Consider the following 13,293-nt stretch of genomic DNA (forward strand, 5'->3'; position numbering starts at 1 on the left):
ACTTACATAAATTAGAACAATTTTTTAAGTGTGTCGTTTTTTACTATGTCAAACATTTTTTTTTAAAATAAACTCGTCCTTGTTTACACACGACGCGCTAAGTTGCCACTTCAGCCCCATCAGCCCCACCACAGTGGCCTCTGAGGTAACACTGGATTAAACATGGAAATGATCTAATATGTGAACATAAACATGTCTTTAACAACTATATCCCACACACAGGAGTAAATTCTCCTTTGTGGGTGATAATTTCGCTTAAAACCCGTTTATACTTTTTATTATTTTTTTTACTTTAAACAGCTTTACCAGAAAATTTTATATAATTTAGAAAGCTAAATAATATTGTAAATATTTTTTCAGAGAACATAAATATGATGGAATAGTGTAATGAAAGTAGCATTCAATGTTTTGAATCTTCTCCCAGTACTGAAAATTTATTTTCCAGACCACATCGTGTTATTTTTAGGAGGCCACAAAATTTGAAAATATGTTGGTGAGACCCAAAATTCAAAATTCTCGGCCTTTAAACAATTCTAAACACGGCTGTGAACCATGTCACAAGCCCCGATGTGGTATTTGCAAAATTATGAGTAGTACAACTGAATTTGATAGCAAAGTTACAAACAAGGTTCATCCGATGGTTGGTAGATCAACTTGTGAAACTCACAATGTGATTTATCAACTGTCGTGTAAACATTGTCCAAAAGAATACATTGGCCAGACTTCAAACTCTTTTAGAGTTCGAATGACAGGCCATCGTTTTGATGTGGTACAGACCGTTTCACCGTGCTTGGCGTGTAGGGGAGGCACTGCGAGAGAGACAGAAAAATAAAAAAAACGTAAACATAAAGCAAACTAATTTGACAGCTGATGCTAGTTCACAACTTCAGTATTTGAATGTGACTTTACCGTACATCGAGGCGTAATGGGGGAAAGCTCTCAGTGCGCATGCTCCAGCGAGTCGCCACGCACCGTGACACTATCTGTACATGAAGACAAAAGAAAACCAATCTATAATGCCGCTCACCACAACCAAAATTTTGAAGGCTGCTATATCCTTAAAGCCCTTCACAAAGTAAACCCACATCAAAACCCTAAATGCAACCAACTGGAAATTCTGAATTGGCTCAACAGTTGGTACTGAAAACAAAGATCCCCTCTGGTTTAAATTTAAGATAGTAAATAAGTGATTCAACTCAGCTGAATTTTAATTTTCTTTTAGGCTGATTTTATTATTTTCCTTGATCTGTACTCAATCATTTGCTCTCAAAATTCAACGACCTATTTGTAAACCGTTCATATTGATTTGTTTTGTTCATTTTCACATATTTCATTGATGTCTCTTTGCGTGAAGACGTTTGTATTAAACGAAAATTTGAAATGTTTCATGTCTCATTTATCATAACTCTATCAAGAAATCCTCAAGAATAATATATAAATATATATACACGAGAATTTGAACGGATGGTGTTTTTGGCCTCTAGGGGCCTCAAAACGAAAAATTAAATCTGTCCCGGGTCCAGGTCTTACCATGAGTACTAAGGTAAAAGCAAACAAAAGCTGACAAACATCAACGATTGACTGATAATACTGTATGTAGGTAAATGGACCATGTTACAAAACAACAACAATCTACATACAATCTACAAAATGTTTATTCATAGTAAAAACCTAATTTTTCCAAAAATAACAACAGCAGCCTATTTAACAACTAACCAAAGTGCAATAGATTTTAAATTATATAATTATAATTAATTTACAAAAGTATAAAACATAAACATAAAACTATTTGAATTTTCAAAACTTGTATTCAAATTTTCTAAAATAAAAAAAACACTTCAAAAATAACACTTAAAATAAAACAACATAACAATCAATGTACTATGATGACTAAATCATACTGTTAATGATTCATGGAGAAGCTTGAATCAAGGGATTGAGGATTATTTTGACCGATTCCTCCTCTGGTTTATCATCCTCTAACTGCTTATCTTTAGCAACACTATCGTCTCGGTTGGTCGATGACTCTATTTTAAATAAAATTGGTTTCAAATGAGGTCTTTCCTCTTTTGAAGCCTTTTCTGCGTTTCCCCCTTGAATGCTCGGAGGATTGTTACTTGAGATGTATTCAGAAGCATAATCCTTTATTGGGGGATTGTCTGCGCGTGGAAAGTCCAACACCTTCTCTTCTGGTTTTACAGAGGCTTCTGTGCGTCTGGAATACAAAATAAAAGTCCAATCACTATCAGTTTGGCTAAAAAATGGATTACATAATCTGCATTGAGGTTGAGAATGTAAAAAAGCACAAGAGCCTAGGATTTTTCTAGTGTTTTTTAGGACAAAGCAGTCGTACCTGAATAGTAAAGAGTATTATAATCTGGCATAAAGAAAAAGAAACAGGACGGACAAAATTTTAATATTTTGCTGTCAATGACAGCTATTTCTCAGCACCTTAGATTAAAATGCTGCCAAAGACAGTAAACTATTCTAATGTTTTATGTTTGTGTAAAGTGTTGTGTTTCTTGTGTCTCATTGAACTCTTATTCATTCGGGAAAGCCTACTATCGTCACAAGAAATCCCTGCAACTTGGATTAGATTGGGTTGATAAGTCAGTACACCAGAGTGTGTAGGTATTTAGAAGGGGAACATTAGTTATGGACGAGATGGATAGTTTTGTTCTCTTGAATCAGCTGTTTCTTTGGCAAGCTTCCTTAATCAAAACAAAAGTAATAAAAGACATATTTGTCCATTTTAAATCAATAATAGGAAATATTCTGACTTTTGCAGGATAGAACTGGAAAACATTTGATTACACAAGCACTTTAACCACACAAGATTCAATGTTAGACTTATCGTTATCAATATGTTCTCTTTTTTCTAGAATAACTCTGATACATGCAGTGTCAAAACTGTAGTATATAATTATCAATTATCAATCATTAAGATGGGGACGCTACATAGGTGCGTATTTTAACCCAAATGTGAGCGAAGGATGAGTGTAGAATGGTGTGTGATGAACTGTGTAGCTTTGTTACTGACTAAGAACAGCTGTTTCATTAGCCAGGATCATTTATTTAAAGCTCAATGATCAGGAACAGCTGGGTCCAGTTTCGAACCATCAAAAAGCTACTGACTTTGCTCAGGATCGAACCGGCGACCTTATGAATAGTAGGCGAGCAGTATAACTACTCAGCTACCCTTTTATGTGGTACTTTCAAGGATGTATTTATAAGATATTGACCAATGTAGTCAGAGAGAATATTTGGTATTGATGAATAAAACTAAGATAGTGCATGCATACTACTTTGACAATAAGTTGAAGGTTTTTCAAGTTTAGTTATTTCTTTTAGAATGAACATTGTAACATTCTCGATAAAGTGCCTGACTAGAATAGTTCCTAACCGTACAGATTTCAGTTAATTTTTTTCTTATGAATAGTGTCACACCGTTCAAAAGACCAAAGTTAAAGATTAGACCCTTGTTCCTATCTGGAAGTTTCATAATTGTTAAGTACCACAATGAAATCATGCACTATCTTATCAAGTGTAGAAGATTTGGGTCTCCCAATTACAGATAATACCTATTCTTCACCTCGATATTGATTTCACACATGACTCAAATATTATTTTCTCTAAGCTATTCACGATTTAGTTGTTTCCACTGACTCATACCTTTTTCTTAATATGACATCAAGGACTGATAGATGCTCATTGTACGGCTCTGCGGGGGGCTGTCCGTATGAATCTGATAATTGTGTGTCACTGTAACTTTAAAAGAATTGATAATTTTCAGTATTCAGACTAAGAAATTAGCTGTAGCCCGTCCTACTCACAGGAATCAAGTATTCAGTAAAAACTCTATTTGATTCAAAACAGATGGTTTACACAAGTGATTATTCTCAAGAGCTAGAGACAGAAAATAGCAACTTATTAACCTAAGGGTGTAGCATAGAGCACAAGGGCCTAGGTTTTTAGGATTTTTTTTTTTGACCTGAATGGGAAAAAAGTCTGCTATCCTCTCAAAAAATCCTAACATATTATTAACCTGTGTAACAACTAATTATGAAAGGTTTAGGGTGAAAAATTACCTTGTAAACAAATGTTACTTAGCCACCGAGTTTCAATATAAAACACATTCTAAATCCAATGATAAAAAAAGAGCAACATTGTTTTTATATGTAGGAAAAGCCTTGAAGAGAAATTGGGGCTAATTTCCACTCTAATTACAAGTACATATTACCTTCCATTGCACAATAAACCAGTTCACGCATCTTTTGACATTCCCCTCCTCTCAAAAGTCAAGAAAATCCATCAAGTGATTGATTTACAATTTTTGGGAAAAAACCCCATTCAGACAGACCCCAAAAAATATGTTGTGGGAAATCACACGCATAGAAACTGTTATGGTTTTTTTTTAAGATATTGTTTAAAATATATCATGAATACAACAATTAAACAATAATAATACTGTACTATAAAATAAAATAAAAAAAATTAACACCACGTGTGTTTTTATTTTAGTAGATTTACATAGTAGATCCACATTTAAACTCAGAGTCTTTGGAATATTCTTTAATTTCTGACCGCTTGGTTGTGTTACTACTCTCATTCTGACCGTTCAAGTAAAAATAACTACAAAATTACCTTTTTACTGAAGTTTCTTCCTCGCTGTCGCTATCACTATAGAACTGAACTCCTGAAGAAGGATTCTCCTCCAATATTGATTTTGTCAAGTCACTGAAAAACCAGAGAGTAATGTATATATGTTTTCAGAATACAAAAATAGGTACAGGAAGTGAAATATTTAAATTATTGAACCAAATAAAAATATAATAATACCATGGCAAGACTATACTTCGTTAAGAGATAGTCCACATAAATGGTCGTTTACTTATAAGTGTATAAAGTCAATTAAGAATATTAAGATACCTACCTGTCATCTGAAGGTATTTCAAATGATGCAAACGTTTCTGAAGTCAGTAGAAGCACTGCCAAAAACCCCTGGAAATACAGAATAGTTTATAATTTAATAGAAACGTACAGTTTGTTTTCACATGAGTGAGTGGCACTAGAAAAGTAACCAATGAATATAAAAGTAAAATGCATGATCATAGCATGTTAGGTTGAGAAATTTGATAAACCCAAGATGACAATAGGGTGGATCTATAAAACCGGTTAATTTTACTATTTGTATTTTTATGTTACCATTCTAATCTCAGTCTATACTTCAGACTCTATAAAATCAAAATGAGGGGATGTTTGATATATATGAAACACATTCCCTTCTGGATTTTTCATCCTAATGAATCAGTAGACAATAAATTGTAAATTGTTCAGGGGGATTGTTTTGCAGTACACGCTCATCATACTGCATCAAAATAAAAAAAATACCAAATTCATAAACAAATTCCATACCTTCAAAAAGCTCCGCTAAGATCTTATTTGGTTAAGATTTAGTAATCTTAACCAAAATAGACTATAGGCAATCAATCAATATCAAGAAGTGATTCAAAATAACCAAATTGTTCCAAACATGTTAAGCACTCACCTGGATAAGCAGCTTCATGATATGTAGGTTGGCTCTCTTCTAACTGCAAGTTTACCAGTCAGTGGTGTTAAATAGCTAAGACTTGCATATGTAAATTAGCTTTAATTTCTTCTTGACCACTGCAACGGTGAAACTCCGTAGCCAAATTAGCACCTCGCCTCTCACAACAAGAGAGCTCATTACTTAGAAAGGTGCTTCACTTTTCATAATCATTATGCAAACATCTCACAAATACGCACAAAGCCTTTCAGACTTACAAAACAAAGGTTTTACCAGAGGAAATTATACATTGAGAGATTATAGTACATTGAGACAAATTGAAAACTGAAAGAGGTAACATTATGATAAAAATTTGCATAATTATATTCATGAGTAAGCTCTATGGCTGAAGCGGTTACCTCAATACAATGTATCTAAAGTTGTTTAATGTAATTTTACAACAAATGTATACTTGGGATTCACAATGGCTACATTACATTATGATTTGTTATAAACACACGTTTGACATGGTAAAATGTTGAAATAAAATCAACATCATTAGTTTAACAGCATTTATTTAAGTTTGCATGTTTTAAAAATGGTACTAAATTAAATAGGTTATAGGAACTTCTAAACCAACAATTTACATGAGGGTAACATTAAAATTGAGTATTTCCTGGTACACAAACGTTCCTGAACTACACCAATATCTTTCAAATTGAGACACCCTGTAAGGCAATCATTTTTCAGCTAAGTCAATAGTTTATTTTACATTAGTAGGGTTTAAACACTAATATAAATCATAAAGCTCAGCAATAAAATATTCATATAAAATTTGTAATAAAATAAAAATGTTTGCTGAAAGATACTACGCGTTACTTAGTTTTTACAAGAATGACTGTACTGTGATTCATTTTTTATGATTACTAAATTGCTCTTGCGTCTTTGATTAATTTCAATGAAAATCTTTTATGAATCCGTGATTCTAAAAATAATAGAGTTAATTTTTAAAATAAAAAAATAAGAGCATTTTTAAAATGAAAAAAATAAGAGCATTTTCTTTTATTTATTCTGCATGACCATTCTAACAGACTTAAATCCTAACACTTGCAAAATACAAACTTTTCAATTAATTAACAAAAAAAATTTGCATAAGAACATTCTTCATTTGCTGAATCTTAAAAATGTCTTAACATACACTTTTTACTTACATCTCCCATTCTAGAAACATACTATTACAAAAATCAATACAAAACTATAAAATTACAATTACAGGAACATTTTAAACATTCATATCTCACAGTATACAATAATATTTACATGCATATACATATAAGAGTTAATATATTCATATGTTATACATGAACTATTTACACACAACTAGTAAAATGTTGATACGACTATGAGCTGAAGATATAAAATGTATTTTAAATTGAATGAATTTTAATAATACTAAGTGAAATAATTTTAGTCATAATAATACAACAAGTAAGTATGGTGGGTATCCTAATTAAATATTAATAGATTCTCATTACTTTTGCAGTCTTGCACATTAGGCTAGAACAATAAATAAGTAAAAAATGACCAGCAAAATTATATGGTACAAGTTTTCTAAAAGCTATATGCAGTGATAAAACATATGCATAAAAGAGGTTGCCATTATTTTAATACCAATACAATGTTCAATCTGATTTTATGTATCGGGTTTCAGCTATATGCAAAAATCTAATCTTATATATTCAACTTTTTATCGAAAGAGAAAATCGTGCATAGATAGGTTGCTTATGCCAATTCCTCGAAAGCTTCACTAAAACACTTTAAATTTTCTTGAGGATGTAATTAAGCGTTAACTCCATTCTCCTATAAGAAAAACACCTCACTTTGTCCAATTTAAATTGAGGAAATAAGATGGTGGTATTCCTCGAACCTACCTCTTCCGCGGTTAATTGCATGAACACCTTCCTTCTACGAATTTTTAATTCTACATGTTCAATAAAAAATAACTCTTCATCACTTAAAGAAGATATTGTCTAAACCAGAGCTGAGACTACAACTACACTGAGCTTGAAATGCAAGCGTTTATTGTGAACATACAACAGCATTCTCAAGCGCTTGGAACAAGCGCTGAAAGTAAGGGTGCGTTCACAAAGAAAGCTGGTTACAAGTAACTTACTTTCAGCGCTTGTTCCAAGCGCTTGAGAATGCTGTTGTGTGTTCACAACAAACGCTTGCATTTCAAGCTCAGTGTAGTCTCAGCTCTGGTTGAGACAATACCTTCCTCAAGTGATGGAGAGTTAATTTTGATTGAAAATTTAGAATTAAAAATTCGTAGAAGGAAAGTAGATGTTCATGCAATTAACCGCGGAAGAGGTAGGTTAGGGGAATACCACCATCTATTTCCTCAATTGAAATTGGACAAAAAGAGGTTTTTTCTTATACGAGAATGGAGTTAACCACGTTTAATTACATCCTCAAGAAAATTGAAAGTGTTTTATTGCAGTTTTGGGGGAATAGGAATAAGCAACCTATCCATGCACCAGAACGAATTTTGGACCAATAACAAAACCTAAAAAATACTCGAGGGGAGTTTTAAACGCCCTATGTAGCTGATTAATTATGATGCAAATAATATTGTGAGATACATTCAAATGTTTTAATTTTCTAGGTGAATAAAATAAAAGCATACAAGTTTCATCTATAAAAAATCCAACACTTAATTAATATTGAATTAAATGTGTTCGTCTATCATCTTAATACATTAATGTTACATTTGTCCTATTGGTTGCGTTATTGAACATTCTAGGGAAAAACCACAATACGTGTGATATATATATTTTTTTTTATTGGAAGCTCTAAATACTTGAGCTATCAACTCATCGACATCCATACTGAACTGTTAGTACTGTAGTTGGTAACTGATTTTGACTGGTTCGGCCAACAAGCGCCGGAAAACAAGTACGAAACGTTCTTGCGTGCTTGTCAGAGCTTGTAACAAGCGCTTGCTAGCCGGCACAAGCTTTGTCTGTGAACGCACACGCTTGATACTATGTTGACTTTTTTCACGCCGGTTCGAGCTTGCAAGCGCTTGCCAACAAGTGCTTGTAACAAGCTTTCTTTGTGAACGCACCCTAAGTTACTTGTAACCAGCTTTCTTTGTGAATGCACCCTTACTATCAGTAACCCTTACAAAAATAGTTGTAGGATATAGCTCATACACAAACAGTCATGGTCTAAAATGTCATTGTAACCGTTGTACTATACTAAACAGGTTTAAGTTAACGTTAGGGTTAGGTAAAAAAAAAGGTATCTAATATTGCTGTGTGTATTATCCATTAACCAATATGTAGGCCTAATCATTTGTACTAACTTCAATTTTGACAAGTAATACTTTTACCCTTGATCATATCCCTTGACCTAGAGTGAAATATATTTTTTTCCTTATTTGACTATCGGAATTAATTTTACATCAGCATGGGTTTAAAGATAGGTACTGGTTTTACTGTTACTAATGAGTATTATTACTTTAAGCAAACAGACTTTTACAGCCTTTAATGTTATTTGTTTATTAAGTATATACAATTTACGAGAGTTCGTAAATGAAGGCTTCAATAGACCTCCCGTCGCAACCGAGAAACCTTGATCAAATCTGACACTAAACAGTGGGTTCATTCCACTACTATTCTGGCCGGTCTCTAAATCTATATAACTATTAGTCATAGTAGTCAACAACAATGCAAAGGACACTCGACGCTCCGGCAAAGTATGAATCATGTTGTGTTATTAGGTTTCTGAGGAAAAGGGATTAAACATTATTATTAAAATTTGTTGCCAAGAAGGACATGTATGCAGAAAAATGTTTGAACGTAAAAATTTGCAATAGTGGGTCGTTTACAGTCAATCAGTTTCTACCGAGAGAGTTACTCAAATTTAAAAAAAAACTTTGCTTGCTGATCAACATGTTATATACTACCAGGGTTTACCGTTAACCTTGATATTCTTATAGAGACATTCTATATCAATTTGGTAATCCCTTGTCCTGTCTCACTGCGATCCGGAAACTTCCCTTGACTTTGGTCACTGCCTCAATCACATCTGAAGAACAACCACAGCCCTCCTACACTGTGCAAAACATCTTTAAGACGATAATGTCCCACAATTTCTACATAAGACTGCCTCATTCACTTCTATCACTGGTGACTTTATTAATGCTTCATAAGATTGACCAAAGAAATCTAATGATAGAATGTAATTCATACTTGGCGAGAGCGCCGATTTCCCATTGCAGAGTTTTTGGCTGCTATCAGTAGCTGTTCTAAGGAGGGCTACAGTGGCTGAAGCTTATAGTTAACACAGGTAACAGGTGAACCGTGAGGTTTTTAGACAAAGTTCAAGATATTAAAAATTGATTTTAAAAATCACCAAATGGCTTTAAATAAAAAAAAAATGAGGAAAGAACCCCCCTTAAGGACCACCCTCCTTTCTTGGGGTCCCCAATAACGTCCCCGTTGACAAGGTCGTAAAACCGCCACTGGTAGCTATGACAGAACTAATTGTCACACAGGGGTGAAAAACAACTAGAATATTTGTGAATGAAATAACTAACACAGCACTGGTTCCATATTTGAGCCAACTTGTTTGGACAAGCTAGATGAAGCCTTTACAGACAACACTTGTAAAAAATTTCAAAAGGTTACTTACCCTAAACACCGAAAAACAGATTTAGTTCTTTTACTTCTTTAACCTGTTAAAGAAATTTCTTAAGATTCAAAACAACCAAACATTACCTGTTTGAAAACCAACGGAAACACATCAGTCTACTTATAAAATAATCAGCTATCCTGAGGTTGGATATGGTTCGGTCACTTGTACCAAATTATACTTAACATCTATGAATACTTATAAAACAGTACAAGTCCTAGACTTTGGAACTTTAGGTGGGGAGGTAATAGGTGGTAGCTGAGCATTGTTCTGTAGTCTATGTACTACGATCCTGTAAGTAGCGATGACTGGGCTGCGGCCTCCTAGGTGTCTCTCAGTGGCCAACATGTCTGAGGTGACACCCATCACTGCCAGTCTCTCACGAGCCACACTCTCTATGTCACTGAGTGTAGTCTCCAGTGACACCTGCACATACAAGATGTAAGCTATGACTGGGGGACCTCCTAGGTGTCTCTTAGTGGTCAACATGTCTGATGTGACACCCATCACTGCCAGTCTCTCATGAGCCACACTCTCTATGTCACTGAGTGTAGTCTCCAGTGACACCTGTACATACAAGATGTAAGCTATGACTGGGGGACCTCCTAGGTATCTCTCAGTGGTCAACATGTCTGATGTGACACCCATCACTGCCAGTCTCTCACGAGCCACACTCTCTATGTCACTGAGTGTAGTCTCCAGTGACATCTGCACATACAAGATGTAAGCTATGACTGGGGGACCTCCTAGGTGTCTCTCAGTGGTCAACATGTCTGATGTGACACCCATCACTGCCAGTCTCTCATGAGCCACACTCTCTATGTCACTGAGTGTAGTCTCCAGTGACACCTGTACATACAAGATGTAAGCTATGACTGGGGGACCTCCTAGGTATCTCTCAGTGGTCAACATGTCTGATGTGACACCCATCACTGCCAGTCTCTCACGAGCCACACTCTCTATGTCACTGAGTGTAGTCTCCAGTGTCACCTGCACATACAAGATGTAAGCTATGACTGGGGGACCTCCTAGGTGTCTCTCAGTGGTCAACATGTCTGATGTGACACCCATCACTGCCAGTCTTTCATGAGCTACTCTCTCTATGTCACTGAGTGTAGTCTCCAGTGACACCTGTACATACAAGATGTAAGCTATGACTGGGGGACCTCCTAGGTGTCTCTCAGTGGTCAACATGTCTGATGTGACACCCATCACTGCCAGTCTTTCATGAGCTACTCTCTCTATGTCACTGAGTGTAGTCTCCAGTGACACCTGTACATACAAGATGTAAGCTATGACTGGTTGACCTCCTAGGTGTCTCTCGGTGGTCAACATGTCTGAGGTGACACCCATCACTGCCAGTCTCTCATGAGCCACACTCTCTATGTCACTGAGTGTAGTCTCCAGTGTCACCTGCACATACAAGATGTAAGTAGCTATGACTGGGGGACCTCCTAGGTGTCTCTCAGTGGCCAACATGTCTGATGTGACACCCATCACTGCCAGTCTCTCACGAGCCACACTCTCTATGTCACTGAGTGTAGTCTCCAGTGTCACCTGCACATACAAGATGTAAGTAGCTATGACTGGGCTGCGGCCTCCTAGGTGTCTCTCAGTGGCCAACATGTCTGAGGTGACACCCATCACTGCCAGTCTCTCACGAGCCACACTCTCTATGTCACTGAGTGTAGTCTCCAGTGACACCTGTACATACAAGATGTAAGTAGCTATGACTGTTATTACTGCAGTAACCACAATACTCTGACACACCAAACTGATAGTAAGGAAAATGTGATTATCTGTAATAGTCTAAGAGGGGTTTCCCACAAAAAATTATTTCCATGGGAGTTAAGCAGTTTGAGCGCTCTTAGATAATGTGGCAGTCAATTGGCTGAAGTCGTAAGTTTTCAGAACAGTGCACCAATTCATAAAAATGACCTGACTTTTTATGATAGTGGTATTTTTTACAGCATCGTAATAGTTTTTGGTGACTTGGCACTGACAAAACCCTGATAGTGCCGGAGTGAAGAGTTCCAACTGTAATTCACACTCGCATCTAACATAGTAAAGTCAACAAAGAGACTCACGGTAGGTAGCATACTCCAAGGTTCACACGCAGGTTGAGTTTTCACCACAGCATCCTTGAGCCATTCTGCCTCTAGGATCTGGTCTACAGTCAGTCGATCCTTCGGGGTCTGTCTCAAAATAGCTCCTGTAAAAAGAAACTGTTCTTTTGTAACCTGTTTTATGAGGGTTGCTCTTGTAAAAAGACTGTTCTTTGGTAAATGTGTAGTTCTTAATAAAGCACAAATCCAGTAGTGAAATCATTACACAAACTGTAACCATAAAAGACTGCACTCTAACAGACAACTTGATTGTTTGATTGAGACAGGGTGAATTCTGTTACTAGGCAAAACTCAGCCATGTGTTGTGGGCTTTTTGCACTCCATGTTTGGTGCCTCAGAACCCTTAAAACCTGACCTGCTTAAAGAACTAAGTACCTGACCTGCCTGAGGTAAGTATCTGCTCCTTTTCATGCTTTCAAGAGTGCTTTCTCTTACCTCATTTAGAGCTGTACAGCCATATAAATAATTTGCTTTTTACTCAGGCTAAAAAAAAAAAATTGATAAACGAGATTCAAGAAGATACTCACGCACGAGTGTTCTGCATGGCAGAGACAAATGGGGAGGAACGGTAATGACGCCTAGCAGTATGCTTCTCTTGAGGCCTGCTATGGAGTCAGCTGGGAAAGGCATGTGTCCTGTGGTCATGAAGAACAGCAGGACACCCAGTGCCCAAGCATCTACAGGACCTCCTACGTAGGAGGCGTCACGGAACAGCTCTGGGGCAGCGTATGGAGGCGACCCGCAGAATGTGTGTAGCAACTCTTTTGTACCTGTAGACATACGGTAAAAAAGTTATAGGAAACATTTCTACAAACTGGAATATTTTAGATCATAGGTAAAAAAACCTTGTGCAGTATGTACCTTTAGCTGTTTGGGTAGAAATTTTAAGGTGAAGACGACTGAGGAATGAGCGTTGAATGGTTTAAAAATTATAGCTTAGTT

At 36.0% G+C, this 13,293-nt stretch overlaps 2 protein-coding genes across 4 annotated transcripts in view; both read right to left on the bottom strand.

The window, feature by feature from the left end:
- Positions 1 to 1,837: 1,837 nt before the first annotated feature.
- On the bottom strand, positions 1,838 to 5,604 carry LOC128994435 (uncharacterized). 3 transcript variants are annotated; one of them, XM_054419004.1, is made up of 5 exons: positions 5,549 to 5,604; positions 4,934 to 5,001; positions 4,645 to 4,737; positions 3,673 to 3,762; positions 1,838 to 2,215 (listed from the first exon to the last, which is right to left on the bottom strand). In XM_054419004.1, exons 1-5 carry the CDS (start codon positions 5,564 to 5,566, stop codon positions 1,912 to 1,914), a joined length of 573 nt encoding a protein of 190 aa, XP_054274979.1. In that variant the 5' UTR covers positions 5,567 to 5,604; the 3' UTR covers positions 1,838 to 1,911. The 3 variants fall into 3 exon arrangements, with proteins under 3 accessions (XP_054274979.1, XP_054274977.1, XP_054274980.1); XM_054419002.1 differs by having other exon boundaries at positions 3,673 to 3,768; XM_054419005.1 differs by lacking the exon at positions 3,673 to 3,762.
- Positions 5,605 to 7,767: 2,163 nt separating this feature from the next.
- LOC128995794 (uncharacterized) overlaps positions 7,768 to 13,293 on the bottom strand; it is a 50,265-nt gene continuing 44,739 nt past the window's right edge. Inside the window, exons 7-9 of the mRNA XM_054420813.1 lie at positions 12,879 to 13,121; positions 12,313 to 12,437; positions 7,768 to 11,929 (exon numbers count right to left, since the gene is read on the bottom strand). Coding sequence (XP_054276788.1) covers positions 10,424 to 11,929; positions 12,313 to 12,437; positions 12,879 to 13,121 — 1,874 coding nt within the window. The 3' untranslated portion in view covers positions 7,768 to 10,423. The remainder of the gene's footprint in view (positions 11,930 to 12,312; positions 12,438 to 12,878; positions 13,122 to 13,293) is intronic.

This window comes from Macrosteles quadrilineatus, unplaced genomic scaffold, assembly GCF_028750875.1.
Source record: "Macrosteles quadrilineatus isolate MER2022 unplaced genomic scaffold, UCM_ALF_1.0 Scaffold_5__1_contigs__length_97177068, whole genome shotgun sequence".
Lineage (NCBI taxonomy): Eukaryota > Metazoa > Arthropoda > Insecta > Hemiptera > Cicadellidae > Macrosteles > Macrosteles quadrilineatus.

Excerpts from the sequence above, each read along its gene's own strand:
- LOC128994435 (XM_054419002.1), bottom strand. Across the intron at positions 3,769-4,644 it reads GAAGAAACTTCAGTAAAAAG|TTACAGTGACACACAATTAT; the intron begins GTAATTTTGTAG and ends ATTCTTTTAAAG. Across the intron at positions 2,216-3,672 it reads GATGTCATATTAAGAAAAAG|ACGCACAGAAGCCTCTGTAA; the intron begins GTATGAGTCAGT and ends TTTGTATTCCAG.